The 21,495-nt window shown below is 37.0% G+C and overlaps 1 protein-coding gene and 1 pseudogene across 3 annotated transcripts in view; both read right to left on the bottom strand.

The window, feature by feature from the left end:
- LOC137715463 (mediator of RNA polymerase II transcription subunit 15a-like) overlaps nucleotides 1-11,320 on the bottom strand; it is a 33,852-nt pseudogene extending 22,532 nt beyond the window's left edge. The window contains exons 1-5 of the transcript XR_015961056.1: nucleotides 11,091-11,320; nucleotides 10,624-10,756; nucleotides 10,315-10,426; nucleotides 10,012-10,132; nucleotides 9,428-9,498 (exon numbers count right to left, since the gene is read on the bottom strand). The product of XR_015961056.1 is annotated as a mediator of RNA polymerase II transcription subunit 15a-like (transcript). The remainder of the gene's footprint in view (nucleotides 1-9,427; nucleotides 9,499-10,011; nucleotides 10,133-10,314; nucleotides 10,427-10,623; nucleotides 10,757-11,090) is intronic.
- Nucleotides 11,321-12,944: 1,624 nt separating this feature from the next.
- On the bottom strand, nucleotides 12,945-20,242 carry LOC137715461 (mediator of RNA polymerase II transcription subunit 15a). 2 transcript variants are annotated; one of them, XM_068454804.2, is made up of 9 exons: nucleotides 19,983-20,242; nucleotides 19,519-19,651; nucleotides 19,262-19,373; nucleotides 18,958-19,078; nucleotides 17,254-18,708; nucleotides 15,484-15,545; nucleotides 15,023-15,097; nucleotides 13,385-14,758; nucleotides 12,945-13,246 (listed from the first exon to the last, which is right to left on the bottom strand). In XM_068454804.2, exons 2-9 carry the CDS (start codon nucleotides 19,626-19,628, stop codon nucleotides 13,100-13,102), a joined length of 3,456 nt encoding a protein of 1,151 aa, XP_068310905.2. In that variant the 5' UTR covers nucleotides 19,629-19,651; nucleotides 19,983-20,242; the 3' UTR covers nucleotides 12,945-13,099. The 2 variants fall into 2 exon arrangements, with proteins under 2 accessions (XP_068310905.2, XP_068310904.2); XM_068454803.2 differs by having other exon boundaries at nucleotides 15,484-15,554; nucleotides 19,983-20,202.
- Between the last annotated feature and the right edge of the window lie 1,253 nt (nucleotides 20,243-21,495).

Raw genomic sequence — 21,495 nt, 5'->3', positions numbered from 1 at the left:
CCAACATCGTATCATCGTGAGGTGGGCTTGGTAATAGTGAGCCTCCCATACCCTACTAAGAGTTTCCTCCAAAAACTCTCGAATTCCGATGAGGGATATGGAATTTGCTAAAAATAGTGGGTGGTGCTATTTTGATTTAAAGACCCGGATCAAATAGCTTAAAATCAATCAATTTATATTCGTTATGTATTTGTTTACCAATATATTTGCAAACGCTATCCAAAACTTGACAAAGAAAAACCGAACGCTTTAGTTTCCGAACTTGGTACCACAATCCCATAGATTGTCTTGAATGGATTGTAAAAGTGCCTAAGTAGTCTCATCCTCACAATCTTCCTATTGATAATGTATCAATGGAAGAACATGTTAGATAAGTCTACCATGAAGAGGACAATGCAAACTCTAGTGCTTGTCTCTTTGTTACACGAACAAGGAACTTGAGAAGTAAGCACAAGGGCATGGACACTTTATGTGCCATGATTCTCCATTTACAAATTGTTGTATGAAGAAATGAGAGTTGCCTTGAACAACTCTTGAAAGTTTGTAATTATGTTGAGAACATAATGGTTGGTTGACAAAAATAGTACATCAACATGGACTTATGATGATTTTGAATCATTGAGTGTTGAAGTGTTAAACCACGTAACGAGACGGAAATTAGGCAAGGACTTCATCTTTGTGTCCCTATTCTAATGGTTCACTAAGTTTATGATAAACTATATAGTGAACAATAACCGCACGCTCTCCAAATCGTTTGATGTGTATAACACACTTGAAATAAGTTTCAAGAAAGATAGTGGGAGTTTAGGGACCATGACTATTGTAGTCAAAGGAGAAGTCAAATGAAGAAGGCAAAATAACTCCAAGGGAACAAACTTTCTTTATGAAAGGATGGACATTGGAAGGGGTATTTGCAAGAAATGTCTTGCAAGTGTCAAGAACACACCTTTCGAAGGTGTTGTAATATGTTCTTGAAATAGTTCAAAACAGTTGGTTCTTCTACTTGAATACATGATTCTATATTAGCAACTATGTTTTACAATTGTTGTAAAAGTGTGCTAATAAAAAGTAGAAGATTAATGAGAGAAGAGAAAGTACTTCACATTCGGAAAGTGAATAAAATATAGATCTCTGCGAAAGCGGATTGTACTTACTTCCTCATATGAACTACCAAAGAAATTGGAAAACACTAAAGATTGTCTTTACATTCCAATTTTAAGGAACTTAAATCCGTCACTATAGTAGAGATGGATAAATGTTTTGTTTGACAAAACATTGTTCTTTATTAATCAATAATTAGATTATTGTAATTTAATTGGTTGTCTCTATAGTAGAGATGATGTGGTAGTTTAACTGTTTAGAATACGATGATGCTTAAAACCCAAAAGGTTGCAAGGTAGTGACTAATCCCAACTGAGTTATGATACCTCTAAAACATAAGTTACGAGTTGGTCATAGATGGATGCTTTGGATCGTTAGATCCGGATCCAATACCTTCTTGTTATATTGTATAGAGGCGAAATGTTCGAATCTTTATTCTTTTGGAAAGAAGAAAGAATCACAAAGTTGTTAAGGATAATTCACTTAGATGTTAGTGGCACTTGTCCACAACATAATACTACTCATGTTGTATGACATTCACCGAAGATCACTCTCGGTTGGACTATAGTTTATTTTGAATAAACACAAGTCCGAATACTTTGCAAAAGGTTTCAAAGAATTCAAGAAATGTAAGTTGATGAGTAAGACGTCTAAAGTATTTACCTCCTTGGATCAAATCCAAGGAAAGATAACACTTTAGATGAGTTTCCTTGAAAGATATCAAGGAAAATAGCATCATAAGATAATGAATTTCTCCATTAGGAGAAGAACGAACTTGAATAAAATTTAGTTCGTTGGATGTTATCTATTACCCATATATAGGATATATATACTTCTAAAACAATATGATTGTCAATTAGAAGATCTTCCAAAATTTTCATAACTCCATAAGATGTAGTTGGAAAGAAAGACAAATCTTAAACATGTTAAGATTTGGGGTTGTGTGCTAATAAGCAATATTTGTTTGATATGATCAACAAATATAACAACCTAGTTCCTACACCACAAGCTCCAAGGTAGTCGAGAAGGATTTATAAATCGTCTCAGTTGAATGATTTGAACTTTATGACTATGTCATAGAGTTACACCTCTTAAATCGAAAGAAATAAGAATGAAAATCCTTATGACTACACTTAGTGGGAGCTATAAGCATCTTATGAGAAAAAGGATCAAATCGTTTGATTTCTCATAAAGATGTAAATGAATCTTTTGTTTACTAGGTTTACAAAAGATTAGTGGGAGTTAATCATATTCCTAAATTTGAATATATATAAACATGATATATATTAATTTTGAAAATGAAAGGAATTCTTCATCGTTAAAGTTATGACTTTAAACATTCTATAATGATAAAATGTATATGGGAGACATAGTCTACATACATGGGATGGAAATCTATAATGATAGATTTCAAGATATAATTGGATTATATCAATCCCTAAAATAGACAAGAGATGCTAGGAAGTTTCTCGTATGATGATAAACTTCAATTAGAATGACAATTCTAGTAAGACTAGGAAGTTGTTCTTCTCAAAGGGAATGTACCCTTTGACTCCCAAAGAAATAAATAGAATCCTTTATGCATACGCAGAAAGGTGATTTATGTATTTCATATTGTATGAAAACATTGATATAAGTTGTACCTAGAACGGTACAAGATGATATCAGTGCAAGCCCAGGATCAGAACCATGGCAACTGTCAAGTGAATCCTTAGGTATTTAAGAAATACTAAGGATGGATTCCTCAAGAATGAGGAAGAATTAGAGTAACGTAATGGAAGCGTAAATGTATTAGATTATGAATCTAATCCATCATAGAATATCTCTTCATTATGAATGAAGTGATAATGAGATATCTCTTTATTATGACTAAAGAGATATTTGGGTGGAAATGTTAAAAGTAATGACTTTAATGTGTTCCATCATGTATGCAAAATATATTGCCATATAGAAGCTTACAACATTGTTGTTTGGATGGGAAAGTTCATTTATGAACTCTCCATTCGGTTCCAACCAGAAAGTGTATGACACTAATGGGGCGATAGCTCAAGCCAGGGAATCAAGGTCTCATCAAGGTCCGAACTCAAATGAGAGACTGAACCACATGATTGAAAATCATGTATAATGGTGACGTCGTTATTCTCAAGGTTGCTTCTATGGATAACATATAGATATCCATTGTTTAGGCCTACTACTCAGCCATTTATGAAATGAATTACAGAAGAGGTATCATCACTGATGACTAAGCTGATTGGCTCTAGTGCAAGTGGGAGATTGTTGGAAATGTGCCCTAAAACCAATCATATGATGATACTTTACGGACATTTCAAACTAATGTAGTTTAAATGTAAAGGGCAAAGATTATTGTTTGAGCCGTCTCATATAAATGTTATATGCTTAAACGATAAGTCCAAGGAATATGTGATTGGAAGAATGCGATCTAAAGAAGTTAGATTCATGAGACCATTCTTTCGTTGACACATCCTAAACGTTCCTGATCATAGGATTGTCAATTGGGCATTGACAGTCCGTTAAGATCAGTACGTGCTATGTCTTCTCTCAGGGAGAGTGACTAGTCTCGAGTCATTGGTGTGTGTGACATCAAGACAAGTACGTAGGTGCTCAATAGAGAATGAGTTCACTGAACACGATCAACGAAGAGTTCTCATATTCATGTCACATGAGAACTCATGGTTGGGATAATGCAAATTAGTCTTTTGACCTGAGGCATCACAGTTGTCTTGTGGTTAGGTCCTTAATCTTTGATTATGTCAAAGTCACTCCATCAGGAGGGTGTCCACGGCATCGTTGGGGTTAAGCCACTTAGCCATGGAGGCAAGTGAATGCGCAACAAGGGATCTCTAACCTTCAAACTGTTTGAGGGAGAATACTCTATGATATGATTTAGAATCTCTGGCCAGAGTATGAATGAGATGTTGGAATGCGTTCCAGATCACATTCAAGGTAATCATATAAGCACAAGACTCACATTGGATAGTAGACATGAATAAACTATCAAACCAAACAATGTGGTCAAGAGTATTGTATTAGAGAAAGACCGTATTGCATTTGTAATCCTAAAACTGAATAGGTTCTCCACCTCTTCTGATTAGCTTGGGTAACCATGACATGCTGCTAGGCGTCAACCATGGTTTGTGGAAGCCCTAAAAGTGTATTATCACTAACGGGAGAATTGAAAGTAAGTTCCAATTCACAATCGATTTGAAAGAGTTTGAATCGCCCACTGCCTCGCTAAAAGGAACCTAATGGATCGTACACCGTGTAAGGTAGAGATTGAAGATTCAACGGAGATGAGTAAGAATAATTAAATGGTTTAATTATTTATGGCAAGGATTAATTAATATGATTATTAATCAAACGAATAAGTTCGTTAAAAGACCTCGGGATGGTTTTGGACCTTAAGGCCCAATGGGCTTCGAACGTCAAGTCCATTGACTTAAGTTGTGTGACAACTTAATGAATAATGATTCACAAAGGCCCAAATAGCCCAATAAATCCCATGTTAAAGAAGGAGTGGTTTTGGACTTATTTACAAGTTTGCCACTCAAATGAATTAAGGAATAAGTATGACTTAATAGCCAAAATTCATTAAGGGTAATTTTTGGGGAAAGGATGAGAACACAAGCTCTCTTTTCTCTCTAAAATTTCAGCCACCTTGGAGGGATCATCTAGCAATCAAACTCCTCCAAGGTCACTCATTTCTTCTACAATATGCCTTGGTGTGGAGACTTAGAGGTTTTCAATTTTGGGAACTTGGAGAAACCTTTTCATCCATCCAAATCCATGGATCTAAGATGCAAGGAATGAAGGCCCTCTCTTTGGGTGATTAGCCTTTGCTTATGCAAAGAGGAATCTACAAAGGTATTGATTTCTCAACTCACTTTGTTTTGAGTTGAGTCTTGGTTCACCTATCTACTAGGCTTTGAAGTTCATGGGTTAAGTTTTGTTTTTGAGTGCATATAAACATGATTCCGCCTTTTAATTGTTAATTGCATGTTGTTGATGTTGCTCAAATGAACTTGTTTTTAACAAATTTTCCTTCACTTTCCCACGCAGAACGTGGTTTAACTAAGTGCAGGAAAGTGAAACATGTCATTTGGAGAAGAAGATTGTAGCAGCCTTTGTGGGAAACCCCACCCCCAAATGTCCTGGTAATTTCAATTGTGCCCTTATAGTTTTTTATAAAAATGTGCACTTTGGGCCTCTAAACCTCACCCAATCCGGATCTCAATTGGAGATTCCCTCTCCACTCACACGCTGCCACGTGGCAACAACCCCCCCCCCCCCACAAAACAGAAAAAAACAAAAAACTCTCCTCTATCTATCTTTCTCTCTTTCCCCGAGACCCGCTCAGATCATCATTTTCTCTCTCACACTCTCTCTCCTCTCACCCGTGTCCTTCCTCTCTACAAACCCTGATCTCCCTCACCATCAAACCACACAACAACAACAAAACACCATCACCATCACCCTTGTGTTCTAAAAAACAAAGGAAGAACACCCTAAGCCCTTCTCTCTCTTTCGGCCGGTATTATTCATCGTCTTCCCCGGTAAGCTTCTAAAAACCCTAAACCCTTCTCTCTTTCGGCCGGTAAGCTTCTAAAAACCCTTGGAATGTGTTTTAGGGTTAGATCGAAGCTTATTTTAAGTTGTGCATACGTTTGAATCGCAGAAAATAGCTCGGAGTAGCTATTCCAAATTATCCGGCGAGCACCGCCCTTTTCGAGGCATTTTCCGGTCAAACCAAGGCGAGTTAGCAGTCGTGCAAGGTACCATTCTCTTCCTCTCGTTGAGTACTACAACTTTACTATTTGAATCACTCAATTTGGTTGAGGAATGAAGAAGTTATGGACGTTTGAAGTTTGCCCAGAAACTGGCCAAAACCTTGGCGTGAAATGGGTCTACCCGACCCATTAACCCAAGGTCCGACCCCTTAACCCAAGCCCAGACTTTAAGACCCAACCCAATTTTCAAACCGGGCTTTCAAGCCCAAATCCTTAAAACCCAAAGCCGAAACCCTTTTTATTTATTTAAATTTTGTTTTTATTTTATTGTTTTGAAACCCAAAACAATTGGGCCAGGCTTCAATGCCCAGCCCATTTAGAAACCCTAAAACCCTATAGGCCCAACCCGGTCCAACCCAAACCCTTTGACCCAGTTTGACCCGGACCTGTTGACCGTTAACTTTTTTTGGGTTTCGTTCGGGACCCTCCTAAGCTAATTTCGATGTCCTGAACCCGTTTATGACGTCCATTTCTTTAAATTTATTCGTTTGAGTATAGCTTTGTTAATTGTACTCTTTATGTGCTTAGTTGCAATTAATAGCAATGATTCCTTTATTTCCTATTTGGTAAGGCTTTGCATCAATGGTGTACGGTGAGTGGACCCCTTCTAAAATGCATGTTTTATAGTAGAAACGCGTACATGAAAAGTATGATTTAATAATTACGTTTTATGTGAAATTGATTATCATGCTATACCGAGCTTACTTTGAAATACCATATTTTCTATCAAAATCATGTTCTTGTAGGGTATCTGATGGATGACGATACACGATTTAGAACATGTTTTTATAACACTTCTTTATAGTATAGATGATGAATGACTTTATATTATGAAGATGCTTTTGGATATATGTACCTATGTTGTGGAAATACTATATTCAATGGTTTTGTGCGTATCTAGTGGTCACTATATATATTGCCTTCGGGCGGACGTGTGTAGGGCACTGTTCTGTACACATGGAAGATGATACTTGTATTGCCTTCGGGCGGGCATGTGGAGGGCACTGTTTTGTGCAGAAGAGAGATACTGATATTGATACTGATACCACTAGTTAGCACAATATATACGAGATACGTTTTGTAATGTTTTGTGGCATGCTATGGTCTTCAGAAAAAACCTATTATATATTATGCTATTAAGATTTTATAAAACTTTCGGGATTAGTATGTTGCTAACTGTTTTATATATATATCAACTTGGTCCACTCATATTTGTTTTGCGCCCTATTTAGAAATGCATAATAATTTGCAGAACGGGGAAATCGGGGATTGGGAAAGGAAGGAGGGTTCTTGCTCAAAAGCTTCAAACTTTGAGAAGATTGAATGGATTGATGCGTCCGAATGTGGTCATTTTAGTTTTTAGTAGGAAGGGGGAGGCAACGAAATATCCTATTTTAACCAATGTCTGATTTTTTAAGGTTTTTTTTTTTTTTTTTTCAGAAATTTGAATTTTTTGGGGACCAAAGGACAATAAAACCATTGTCCTTAGGATCTTGTACGTTGCCACGTACCACTTTATTCTAATCCTTCTAGGCTTTCTTGTCAAATCCCAATAGGATAGGAATATTTTCGATTGAGTCAAAAGAACAAAGTAATAGGAATATTTTCGATTGAGTCAAAAGAACAAAGTAATCTTCTTTATAACTACCTTCTTGGTACGCGCTCAAATACGCGAATTGACTTTTAAACGCCAATTAATGTGTTAGCATTTCATTAGTTTTATGTCTTATATCATCACTTTGAAACTTATTTATTTGTACTAAATAAGAAATTGCTATATATAGTTGGTGTAATAAGTTTGTGTCTCTAACATTATCGATGTAAAAAGACTCATTTTTTTTTTTTTAATTTTAAATTTATTAGTCATATAACTTTACACTTTATTGCTTTTCAAAGAAGACAGAACAAGGAGGAGATCAATTATTCCTCAATTAACCTACACTTCATTATTCCTCAATTAATCTACTTCTTGACCTTTTTGGTATTAAATTGCATATAGTAAGCGTCACGTAACTTTCATTTTCATGTGTTAATAAATGTAAGAATCCAAATGATTTCGTATGTGAGTAAATATATGTGGTTGCCATGAAATCGAAATCTCTTTAGTTCAATATAACAACCTCTTGTCCCACAAGATTTTGAAACCATTACCTCCTCCAACGAAATGGAGATCAAAAAACCATTAGTACAAAGGTAGAATACAACCAAACTCTAGTTATAGCAATTTTTGCTCTCTAACAAAAGCCAGTACATGCAGATGACACTTTATCACAGTGACGAAAATCAATTATGTCTATGCACCCCTACCAACATCCTCACCCCTAACAAAAGCCAATACATTGGTATCCTCCACCCTTTTAAAGTCATCACATTTTTATTCAGAGAATGGAGGAGAGAAGCTCAAGTAGAATATGAGGCCGTGAGAACATGGAAATTCAGACCAAAGAAGCATAAAAACCATATGGAAAAGATGACGATGCATCTGGAACAATTGACAAACTAGATCGAAAAGATGTGATGCGCAAACACGACGCCTTTTCAGGTTGGAGGGGCAATCCACTTTACATATGAGGTGGGGGAAGCTGCCCTTGTTGCAGAGGAGGACCTTGCTTCCTCGGTCTATTTGTATTAATAAAATTTACCATCTGCTTCTCATACAAACCCAACTTGTCTTTCAAACCAGGTGAAATGTTACTCCTGGAAACCTGTAAGATTGATATGAGGCGCTCTAACATGGTTTTGAACATTTTTAGCTTCTCAAGCTGCTCTGACTTTGGTTGTTGTGGATGAGAATCGTGCTGGCAAACAGAAAGAACAGACGTCAGTAAGCAAAAGAATGGCGATACAAGGAGTAACAACTTTGTTGCGAATCTTATTAGCATTATTGGTGAGGTAACAATCCCATGTCGACGGTCTACATGGGTACAATAATTAAAAGGGAGATCCAGGTAGAATCTATCAAAGAGCAGCACCACAATAACGTAGCAGGGAAAGCCCCGCTTATTGCTAAAAGTTCAAGCAACAAATTATGAGAGAAGAAAAAAAATGAATTGATTACATACCTGCCGAAGTTTAGTAGCAATTTTCTGATACATTTCACTCAGTTCGGGTAAGTACGCTTCCTTCATGACTTTGATCTGCAAATGAAAGTTATAAATACAAAGATGAAAGAACTTTGCTGCAGCTACATGCTTGCCGATACCATCATAACATCAATGCCAATGGAAAAGAGCCCATGCATGCAACCATGAATTCAGACAGCATGAATTCATGTATGCTTGTATCTAATGAAGCAAGTTTTAATTAACTCGCAACCATCGATGGTTGCTTAACAAAGCTGCCCCACAAGGAATCTTAACTAGCATCTAATTCTTCAAAATCGCCATTCAAGGCAATTTTGGCATTAGTATAATTATTTTCCAGTAGCTCTATTCCCACCACCACGCCAAATAATTTGTATTTTTATATTTAGATGTTGTACGTGAAAGCCATCAAATGGACAAGAAGTCAGGACATCTTACTTTTTGATAGACCTCCTCTTGCCAATCACCCCCATTTGCATATCCAGTCTGAGATGAGGAATCTAGAGAAGCTACAAAATATAGAGAGATATATATGTCAATGTTTGCACATAAAATGAAATTTGAACATGAGGGTTAAAAATGAGAAAGAAAAAAAAAAAAAAAAAAAAAAAAAGCATTGCATGTAGAATTGATATGAAAAATTATCCTTCCCAAACAGTTGAGGTGAAATTTTGCTCCTACTTTCTGCTTATGACGGCAATTACTTTTTTATGGGAAGACTTCAGGTGCAATTTTGCCCTTGATTGGGGACTTGGGGTTGCATATTGAAAGACCCTATTCGAGTAAATAGCAAGAATAAACGCCACATAAACAAGCGTCAAAACAAGAAAACAATAAATGTCATTTGTACTCATCATTTGATCCATTAAATACGAGCGAATAAAGATATCAAGAACAAATCATCTCAGTTGAGAAATGCGGGAGTAATTAAGAAAAAGAATGAACGTTTCTCGAAATAGATCAACCATCAAGAAGAAAGCTAGCCGGGAGAGAAAGTGGCAGTTTTCAATAGTTGTTTTTACCTGGATCAGGGGACCCGTTGCTGTTACCAGCAGAGTTAGATTGTAAATGATTGCCCATTAAATTCTGAGACTTGGTCTCCATGGTGAGCATCTTCAGAGAAATTTCCCGTAGATAATCCGACTACAAAAACAAAAAAAAATCCTTGCTAAACTTAGAATACAGTTCTATCCAAAATATGAAGAAAGTTCAAACATAGACAACATTATTTTAAGAAGTCATATATGTAATAGATAGGTAAGTATTTCAGTACACAAACATTTCATGCACCATAAGAAATAAGAACTCTGGTATTATGGAAGCACCTGGCTTGTGGCTGCAGTATAAATCTTTTCCTCAAACCTTACAGCAATTTTGCTGAGTTCCTGCAATCCATCTTGTCCGGAGAAGGGAAGATGCCTCTTCAATGTATCCATTCTATACATGCAATAAAACCAACATCAGTTACTGACTACCAAAACGGGGGTAGCATTCATAATAGCAAAACTGGATTCGTATACAATCCACTAAAATATGTTTTAAGTTTGAACCCCTCTCGCCATAGTTTAGATTAGATTACGCTAAATTAGACTACCGCTTGAAACAAAAAACAATCGACAAAGAAAAACACTTACATCTTGTTGACAATTCTTTGCCTTGAATCAGCCTGCAGCTGACTCCTCCAATCGCCGGCATCCATGGCGGCCTCTCCAACTTGAGAAGGCCTCCACTTATTGGTATCCATCAAATCCAATCAACCCAACAAAACTGCCAAAAACAAAAGCACAGGACTGAGCTATTTCAACGAAAACCTACGAAAAGGGCACAAAAATTCGTACAGGAGCTAGCTATTCGGACGACGATACAGTTTATAATTACGCAGGCATTTTTTTGCATCAGAAATTGCATTCATTCAAGCTGATTCTAAACACGATTTAGGCGCCATGAAAAATCAAAACTTGCAATTCACATACAACCGAAAACCCGATACGATTTACACAATCAGATCACCAAAACACCAACAATAACTAATTTTCCACAAAACCCACGATCGATCAACATCTAAAACCAAAAACCCACAAATAATTGACCAAAAAGTTACCTCTTTTCTTTCAGAACAGGAGAGTTGAAGATTGAAAGGTTCAGGTAGCCTGGAGTGAACCAATGGAGAAATTGCAGAACTGGGAAATCGGGGGATTGGGAAAGGACGGAGGGTTCTTGCTCAAAAGCTTCAAACTTTGAGAAGATTGAATGGATTTATGCGTCCGAATGTGGTCTTTTTAGTTTTTAGTAGGAAGGGAGAGGCAACGAAATATCCTATTTTAACCAATGTCTGATTTTTTTAGGTTTTTTTTTTTTTTTTTTTTTTTTTTTACTTTGAATTTTTTTGAGGACAAAAGGACAATAAAACCATCGTCCTTAGGATTTTGTACGTTGCCACTTGTCACTTTATCCTAATCCTTCTAGGCTTTCGTGTCAAATCTCAATAGGATAGGAATATTTCCGATTAAGTCAAAAGTACAAAGTAATCTTTTTTATAATTAGCTTCTCGGTACGAGCTCAAATGAGCGAATTGACTTTTAAACGCCAATTAATGTGTCAGTTTTTCATTAGTTTTATGTCTTATATCATCACTTTGAAACTTATTTATTTGTATTAAATAAGAAATTGCTATATATAGTTGGTCTAATAAGTTTGTGTCTCAAACATTATTGATGTAAAAAGATTCATTTTCTTATATATTTTTTAATTTTAAATTGATTAGTTATGTAACTTTACACTTTATTGCTTTTCAAAAAAGACAGAACAAGGAGGAAATCAATTATTCCTCAATTAATCTACACTTCATTATTCCTCAATTAATCTACTTCTTGACATTTTTGGTATTAAATTGCATATAGTAAGCGTCGCGTAACTTTCATTTTCATGTGTTAAAAAATGGAAGAATCCAAATAATTTCGCATGTGAGTAAATACATGTGGTTAGCATGAAATCTAAATGTCTCTTTAGTTCAATATAACAACCTCTTGTCCTGCAAGATTTTGAAACCATTACCTCCTCCAATGAAATGGAGATCAAAAAACCATTAGTACAATGGTAGAATACAACCAAACTCTAGGTATAGCAATTTTTTTTCTCTCTAACAAAAGCCAATACATGCGGATGACGTTTTATCACAGTGACGAAAATCAATTATGTCTATGCACCCTAACCAACCTCCTCACCCCTAACAAAAGCCAATACGTTGATATCCTCTACCCTTCTAAAGTCATCACATTTTTATTCAGAGAATGGAGGAGAGAAGCTGAAGTAGCATATGAGGCCATGAGAACATGGAAATTCAGACCAAGGGAGCATAAAAACCGTACGGAAAAGATGATGATGCATCAGGAACAATTGACAAACTTGATAGAAAAGATCATACGAAAAAGATCGAATTTGCAGCGAATGTGGACCACGACGCCTTTTCAGGTTGGAGGGGACCTTTGTGGTCTGAGACTTGGTCTCCATTGTGAGTTCACGGCCCAGGATTATGGAAGTACCTGGGCTGTGGCTGCAGTATAATAATACAAGAGCTCCCCTAATTCACGAGAAATTTTTAGTTGTGACGCGAACACGAATAATATACTGTTTATTTTTTTTATGTAAGTGATGGAAAATTTTAATTTTTAAGTTATTAACCTTTTAACACACATATCCCACCATTTATATAAAAACACATAATGTACTACCTTGCGTGACGGTTATACTGAAAAATCTCTCCTAAATCAAGAGAAATTTTTAATTGTGACGGAAACACAGATGATACACCATGTGTTTTTTTATGTAAGTGGTGGAAAATTTTAATTTTTAAATTATTAACATTTTAACACACATCCCACCATTTATATATAAACACATGGTGTACTACCTCGCGTGACGATCACACTGAAAAATCTCGCCTAATTCAACCATATAAAAGTAAAACTGATGATAAATCATTCCCATAGTCATACAATAAAAGTAAATAAACATTTCTACTGTTCCAAACACATAAACAACGTCATAAAAATGCAGTCTTTTTAATTAATTATCGGCAACGTCACATCCTTCTTGCCCTTGTTTCTTCTTCTAGCAGCAGCAGCGGCGGGAGTAGCAGCACCACAATGATGACAACGCCCACCCTTCCACCTCACAGCAGCAAACAGATGCACTCAATGCATCTGAGTCAATGTCACTGACAGATGCACTCAAAGCATTAGGTGACATCGATTTCTCCTGCAAGTTCAAAATACAGAAATTTAATTTAAGCACAAGTGAGGGAAGGAAAAGACCAACTTAGATGGTAAGTACTGAAACATCATTACAGCACTCAAAAAAAAAAGAGAAATATGTAATAAGAACCACTTTACTAACCGCCTTAATCAAGCGTTCAAGAGGCTGCTCAGTAACACTCGACTTGCCAGAAATAGTTGACAAAGCATTAACATGACTACCATCTGGTACACTAAATTCAGCAAGCAAAGGAGATGCCGATATCCCAGGGCTGCCAATTGCAAAAGACTGGACTGGTGCTCCCACCCCAGCAGCTTGTTGATGTCCGATATTCCCAGCATTTGGTAGTGAGGAAGGTTTCTCAGAATCCCATGGCATGGGGGATGGAGCCATGGGAGTTGAAGGAGATGGGATGACAAAAGGTGAACAGGCAGTTTGCAATGGTGTTCCAGCTTTCGGGTGAGTCAGTAGATTCTTGTGGTCAACTTGGGGAGAAGAATGTTGCGAAATTTGAGGAGATGCAGCCTGAAGGAGTTGGTATGATGAAGGAATAGGAAATGGAGATCCTGATTTCAACTGCTGATGAGGATAAGCACGCTGGCCTGAGGACATATGTTGCTGAAAAACCCCTGGCTTAACACCCATCCCCTGTCTCATCTTCAAGTCATCTGCATCATTCATTTGATGAAGCTGTGGCATTTGGTGTTGGTTCGCCTCCATCTGCGCCGGAAGCTGCTGCTTTGCTTGCTGCAACTGTTGCTGCAGTTGCTGCTGCCGCTGTTGCTGTTGCAGCTGCTTCTGTATCAGTTGCTGCTGCATTCGCTGTTGATACTGCTGCTTCAGTTGATTCTGAAGCATTTGCTGTTCCTGCTGTTTTAATTGCTGGTGTTGAAGCATACCAGAATTTGACTGAAGGGAGTTAATATTTGGCTGAAGCATACTAACCCCACTCTGTGATGACAAACCATTCATGTTAGCTAGCTGGGGAGCACTGACAGGTGTTTGTTGGATAGATCCCACTGGAACTTGCTGCAAAGAGTTCAGTGCATTTCCCTGTCCTGAATCCAAATTTGTACTCAGCTGCAATGAATTCATCATGTTCTGCAGTGCTGTTGAAACCCCAGATATCAAAGACATTGAATTTTGCTGCAAACTTGTCATATTGTTCTGCTGCATTGTTGGCACAGAACCTCGTAAATTCATTGTTTGCAACTGCAGGTTCATTTGATTTTCATGAGACTGCACTTGAGGAATTTGAGACTGCGGCTGCTGCATGGAGTGCAAATGAGGTGGGGTGAGCTGCCCTTGTTGCAGAGGAGGACCTTGCTTCCTCGGTCTATTTGTATTAATAAAATTTACTATCTGCTTCTCATATAAACCCAACTTGTCTTTCAAACCAGGTGAAATGTTACTCTTGGAAACCTGTAAGATTGATATGAGGCGCTCTAACATGGTTTTGAACATTTTTAGCTTCTCAAGCTGCTCTGACTTTGGTTGTTGTGGAAGAGAATCGTGCTGGCAAACAGAAAGAACAGACGTCAGTAAGCAAAAGAATGGCAATTTAAGGAGTAACAACATTGTTGCAAAATCTTATTAGCATTATTGGTGAGGTAACAATCCCATGTAGGCGGTCTACATGGGTACAATAATTAAAAGGGAGATCAAGGTAGAATCTATCAAAGAGCAGCACCACAATAACCTAGCAGGGAAAGCCCTGCTTATTGCTAAAAGTTCAAGCAACAAATTATGAGAGAAGAAAAAAATGAATTGATTACATACCTGCTGAAGTTTAGTAGCAATTTTCTGATACATTTCACTTAGTTCAGGTAAGTACTTTTCCTTCATGACTTTGATCTGCAAATGAAAGTTATAAATACAAAGATGATTAGAAAGAACTTTGCTGCAGCTACATGCTTGCCGACACCATCATAACATCAATGCCAATGGAAATGAGCCCGTGCATGCAAGCATGAATTCAGACAGCATGAATTCATATATGCTTGTATCTAATGAAGCAAGTTTTAATTAACTTCCAACAGATGGTAGCTTAACAAAGCTGCCCCACAAGGAATCTTAACTAGCAGGTAATTCTTCAAAATCCCCATTCAAGGCAATTTTGGCATTAGCATAATTATTTTCCAGTAGCTCTATTCCCACCCCCACGCCAAATAATTTGTATTTTTATATTTAGATGTTATATGTGAAAGCCATCAAATGGACAAGAAGTCAGGACATTTTACTTTTTGATAGACCTCCTCTTGCCAATCACCCCCATTTGCATGTCCAGTCTGAGCTGAGGAATCTAGAGAAGCTACAAAATATAGAGAGATATATGTCAATGTTTGCACATAAAATGAAATTTGAACACGAGGGTTAAAAATGAGAAAGAAAAAAAAAAAGCATTGCATGCAGAACATTGATTTGGAAAATTATCCTTCCCAAACAGTTGAAATGTATTTTTTGTAAAACAAAATATAAATATGATTCCATACATCATAAGCAATCTAAGAACAAACAAGAAGCTTCATGAGCCAGTGGAAAAGGACCATGCATGCTCTAGATTGGGGAAAATAAATCCATGGGCAACGACATTTAGTAAACAGGACCGAAAGCTCTTTATCTATAAACCAATAGAAGCAAAACTGAAGAATAAAAAGTAAAAACCCAAAGGAAAAAGTAAAAACCCAAAGGTATGAAACACTTCAGGTGCAATTTTGCTTCCACTTTCTGCTTATGAGGGCAATTACTTTTTTATGGGAAGACTTCAAAGGTTTCTATTTCTTTGTTTAAAAGTAATTGTGGAGTTATCGAGAGGAAATGGGATAACATTAGGTCAGAACAGCGTCTCTATTACCATAGCTCATGAAAAGACAGATACAAAAACTAAAATCAAAGGCAACAGAAGCTTCAGCTTTCACCAGTAAATCACTCGAAAGAACTCTGATTGTAAACATGAAGCACAAGAGGTGAAAGGTAAACTTATGGTAACTAAGGTGGTCCGTATACCTAATTTGAGGCGTAGGCGCAAAACTCGTAACTAGGCTATTTATTCTCTTAGTCGGGTTTAATAACTATTTCCTTATCCTTGTGGATTATTATTTGCTATAATTATTTCATTTCCTTGTGGGATTTTACTTTTAGATTATATAACCACGTCAATCTCTATTACTCAACCCTAATTCAGCCTATGGATATTCAGAATACAAGACTAACTTTGAATTTATTTTTCTTGCAGTTTGGGATTTAGCTTTTTATCTTCCCTCCCCTGTGCTGCAACATACAAGACTAACTCTGTTCCTTTTATATAAATCCAATTACCAAATATAAATCACAAAATTTTATGTCCACTACCACTACACATATCAACCTCTAAAAAGAAAAGCAAGAAATCAAGAAAGACCGAGGCTTGCTTTAGCACTATAGTTTAATGTGACCAGATATTTGCATAGGACTCTGGTTCTCCATTCCATGATGGTTAGATGCTGAAGTACTGGAAAAGAACAGAAATCCGCATGTTTGATAGAGAGGTATGATGCATCTGTTTAAAAGTGATGGTGACAATGAACATGTGGTGGGAAGATGGGACACGCCTAATTGGCAAGATAGCCAGGCATAAAAATTTCTATTGACGAAGTCCAATGCACAGCCATGTTACATTTTACTACAAGAAGTCATATATGGTAAAGACAAATTTCCAAAATTAGACTACTTCCATAGAGAGTCTAGACACCTACATCGGGCAACCACAACAAAATAATATATTTACCAAAGTCATCCAAAAAATGTGTGCCCCCATAAAAACATATAATAAAGACCATTTTCATAACAAAATCAGATTAATGACATAAAAATGACAGTATTAACTATAATAACAGACCCAAATGACACATAATACAAAAGTAAAATAAGAATAAAATAAGATTCCGTCCAAAATGTGCACCTATGATAATCCAGATATCATGAAAGCACATGCATAAAATCAGGAAAGTGCATGAGTGCAAAAATCGTACTCGATGATGTCTCAGGAACGGGTCTCTGAGATTGATATAACTGCTTTTGCTGATCCATTACGTTTTGAGCTTGAAGCATGGTTCCTGATATCTGACCTGATGCTTGAAGCCTTTGCTGCACATCTCGTTGCAGTGGATTTGACTGCTCTCGCAAACTCATTTGTTGCATCTGTGCAGGCTGTGATTGAATCTGTGACATCATTTGTTGCTGTGATGCTTGCGGTTGTGACTGCTGTCCTTGAGTCGGTAACATGTTAGATGCATTCTGATGTTGTTGCTGCTGCACCTGAACCTTGGATTGTTGCAACAAGTGTACAGAGTGCTGATTTGGTTGCATACTAGAATTACCACTTTGAGTTCCAAGGTGCTGCTGTTGCTGTAATCCAGTACCATTACTCTGAGAGCCCAACTGTTGCTGATGCAAATTTGAAAGATTGCTTTGCTGCTGTTGCTGTAACCCAGTAACATTACTCTGCGGGCCCAATTGTTGCTGATGGATATTAGAAAGGCTGCTTTGCTGAGCCATTAACAGCTGCTGCTGCTGCTGCTGTTGCTGTTGCTGCAGGTTTAAAAGATTATTCTGCTGGTTTAGTAACCTCTGTTGTTGCTGCTGCTGCATATCCCCGACATTATTTTGTTGTCCAATCATCTGATTCTGGGACAAGTTTGAAGCAGTTGGCTGTTGCACCATAAGCGGCGGCTGCTGCTGTTGCGGGGGTAATATTGGCTGTTGTGCCATTGGTGTTTGCTGTTGATGAACAGCAGCCTGTTGAGGCTGCTGTTGCTGCCTGAGAACTGGCTGTGAATGCTGCTGAAGCATGGGTTGTGATGACTGTTGCCTAGCAGATTTTTGATTCTGCTGAAGACTCGAGAGAGATGATTGCACCGAAGGCTGCATAACAGATGATGTTGGCATAACAGATTGCTGGGAAGACTGCAACTTAGTTGGTTGTAAAAGGTTCTGCTGCTGTTGCTGTTGCACAAGTTGTGGCATATTTCCCTGCTGATATTTTGGCTTCAAAAGCGGATGCTGATGGTACATATACTGCTGGGAATTCTGGGATTGCTGCAGCTGCTGCTGCTGGGGAACTACCTGTTGCCTTCCTGGCATTTGCCTTTGAGAATTAGCAAAGACATTGGAGGGTACCCCCTGGCCCATGGAATTCCCTAATGAATTCTGTGAACTTCCGGACGTATTTTGCATGTTTGGGTTCTGTCCAACAATACTTGGGATAGGAGTCTGGGTTAAACCGGAAGAAGGAGGTAGTGCGGATGATAAGCCAGACGAACTTTGAACTCCAGCAGGCGGAATGTTATTCTGAATGTTCTGTGATAAAAGTGGTTGGCGTCCTTGAGATTGATTAGCTGGCAACGGCATAGAGAATGATTGCCCATGATTGGGGACTTCGGATTGCATACCTTGATTGGGGACTTGGGGTTGCATACCAAAAGACCCTATTCAAGTAAAATAGCAAGAATAAACACCACATAAACAAGCGTCAAAACAAGAATACAATAAATGTCATTTGTACTGATCATTTGACCCATTAAATACGAGCGAATAAAGATGTCAAGAACGAATCATCTCAGTTAAGAAATGCAAGAATAATTAAGAAAAAGAAAGAACGTTTCTCGCAATAAATTAACCACCAAGAAGAAAGCTAGCCGGGAGAGAAAAGGGCAGTTTTCAATAGTTGTTTTTACCTGGATCAGGGGGCCTGTTGCTGTTACCAGCAGAGTTAGATTGTAAAGGATTGCCCGTTGAATTCTGAGACTTGGTCTCCATTGTGAGCATCTTCAGAGAAATTTTCCGTAGATAATCCGACTACAAAAATAAAAATAAAATCCAAGCTAAACTTAGAATACAGTTCTATCCAAAATATGAAGAAAGTTCAAACATACACAACATTATTTTAAGAATTCATATATGTAATAGATAGGTAAGTATTTCAGTACGCAAACATTTCATACACCATAAGAAATAAGAACTCCGGAATTATGGAAGCACCTGGCTTGTGGCTGCAGTATAAATCTTTTCCTCAAACCTTACAGCAATTTTGCTGAGTTCCTGCAATCCATCTTGTCCGGAGAAGGGAAGATGCCTCTTCAATGTATCCATTCTATACATGCAATAAAACCAACATCAGTTACAATCCACTAAAATATGTTTTAAGTTCGAACCCCTCTCGCCATAGTTTAGATTAGATTACGCTAAATTAGACTACCGCTTGAAACCAAATAAAATGGACAAAGAAAAACACTTACATCTTGTTGATAATTCTTTCCCTTGAATCAGCCTGCAGCTGACTCCTCCAATCGCCGGCATCCATGGCGGCCTCTCCAACTTGAGAAGGCCTCCACTTATTGGTATCCATCAAATCCAATCAACCCAACAAAACTGCCAAAAACAAAAGCACAGGACTGAGCTATTTCAACGAAAACCTACGAAAAGGGCACAAAAAATTCGTACAAGAGCTAGCTATTCGGACGACGATACAGTTTATAATTAGGGAGTTTTAACGAAAATCACTGTTCACTCTAACGAAAAACCACATTTTAACACTAAAAAGTCAATCTGGTACTATGAAAAATCAAAACTTGCAATTCATATACAACCGAAAACCCGATACGATTTACACAATCAGATCACAAAAACACCAACAATAACGAATTTCCCACAAAACCCACGATCGATCAACATCTAAAACAAAAATTGACCAAAAAATTACCTCTTTTCTTTCAGATCGGGAGAGTTGAAGATTGAAAGGTTTAGGTTGCCCGGAGTGAAACAATGGAGAAATTGCAGATCTGGGAAATCGAGGGATTGGGAAAGGAAGGAGGGTTCTTGCTCAAAAGCTGCAAACTTTGAGAAGATTGAATGAATTGATGCGTCCGAATGTGGTCTCTTTAGTTATAAGTAGGAAGGGAGTGACAACAAATATCCTATTTTAACCAATTTCTGATTTTTTGGGTTTTTTTTTATTATTTTTGAATTTTGAATTTTTTTAGGGACAAAATGACGATAAAACCATTGTCCTTAGAACTTCATAAGTTGCCACTTACCACTTCATCCTAATCCTTCTAGGTTTTCTAGTCAAATCTCAATAGGATAGGAATATTTCCACCTGAGTCAAAAGAACAAAGTAATCTTTTTTATAACTAGCCTCAGTATGCGCTTAAATGTGCAAATTGATTTTAAATGCTAATTAATGTGGTGACGTTTCATTAATTTTATGTCTTATGTCATCACTTTGAAACTTATTTATTTGTACTAAATAAGAAATTGCTATATATAGTTGTAATAAGTTTGTATCTCTAAGACCATATCCAATGGTTGAGCCAAAAGCCAAATTTTTTAGTCCGGAAAATTTAGCTTTTAGCCCAGAAATAGTTTTTCTGCTTCAACCGTTCTAGCCAAAATTTTAGTTTGGGATTATTAAAGAATGAACTTAGGCTATTTTTTTTGTTAAATTAATTTTTTTTAAAAAAAATAAATATGTAGACCATCGTAAATTAATTTCATAAACATTTTAATCTAAAAAAATTTAAATTCCGATAAATATTGGGTGGAGTCTACTCCGATTTCTGGGCTAAATTTTTAGGGGAATTTGGCATTGGTTTAGCATTTAGCCCAAAATTTCCCCTTGGGTTGGAGTGAGTTTGGAGGGAAATTTTGGAGGGGCTTTTAGCCCACCATTGAAGTTGGTCTAACATTATTGATGTAAATAGACCGATTTTCTTTTATATATTTTTTTAATTTTTAATTTAGTAATTATATAACTTTACACTTTATTGCTTTTTAAAGAAGACAGAGCAAGGAGGAGATCAATTATTCCTCAATTAATCTACTTCTTGACCTTTTGGTATTAAATTTCATATAGTAAGTGTCGCGTAATTTTCATTTTCATCTGTTAATAAATGTAATCCAAATGATTTCGCATGTGAGTAAATACATGTGGTTAGCATGAAATCCAAGTGTCTCTTTAGTTCAATGAGATTTTGAAACCATTACCTCATTAATGAAATGGAGATCAAAAAACCATTAGTACAACGCTAGAATACAACCAAACTCTAGGTATAGCAATTTTTTTTCTCTCTAACAAAAGCCAATACATGCAGATAACGCTTTATCACAGTGACGAAAAACAATTATGCATATGCACCCCTACCAACCTCTTACCCCTAACAAAAGCCAATACATTGATATCGTCTACCCTTCTAAAGTCACCACATTTTTATTCA

This window comes from Pyrus communis, chromosome 3 (genome assembly GCF_041283825.1).
Source record: "Pyrus communis isolate YQ-2024b chromosome 3, ASM4128382v1, whole genome shotgun sequence".
Taxonomy (NCBI): Eukaryota; Viridiplantae; Streptophyta; class Magnoliopsida; order Rosales; family Rosaceae; genus Pyrus; species Pyrus communis.
This window is presented reverse-complemented; position numbering and strand designations above follow the sequence as displayed.

Excerpts from the sequence above, each read along its gene's own strand:
- LOC137715461 (XM_068454803.2), bottom strand. The coding sequence starts at position 19,628 with ATGGATACCAATAAGTGGAGGCCTTCTCAAGTTGGAGAGGCCGCCATG. Across the intron at positions 15,555-17,253 it reads CGTTCCTGAGACATCATCGA|CTTCTCTAGATTCCTCAGCT; the intron begins GTACGATTTTTG and ends TATATTTTGTAG. Across the intron at positions 13,247-13,384 it reads TTGAACGCTTGATTAAGGCG|GAGAAATCGATGTCACCTAA; the intron begins GTTAGTAAAGTG and ends TTGAACTTGCAG.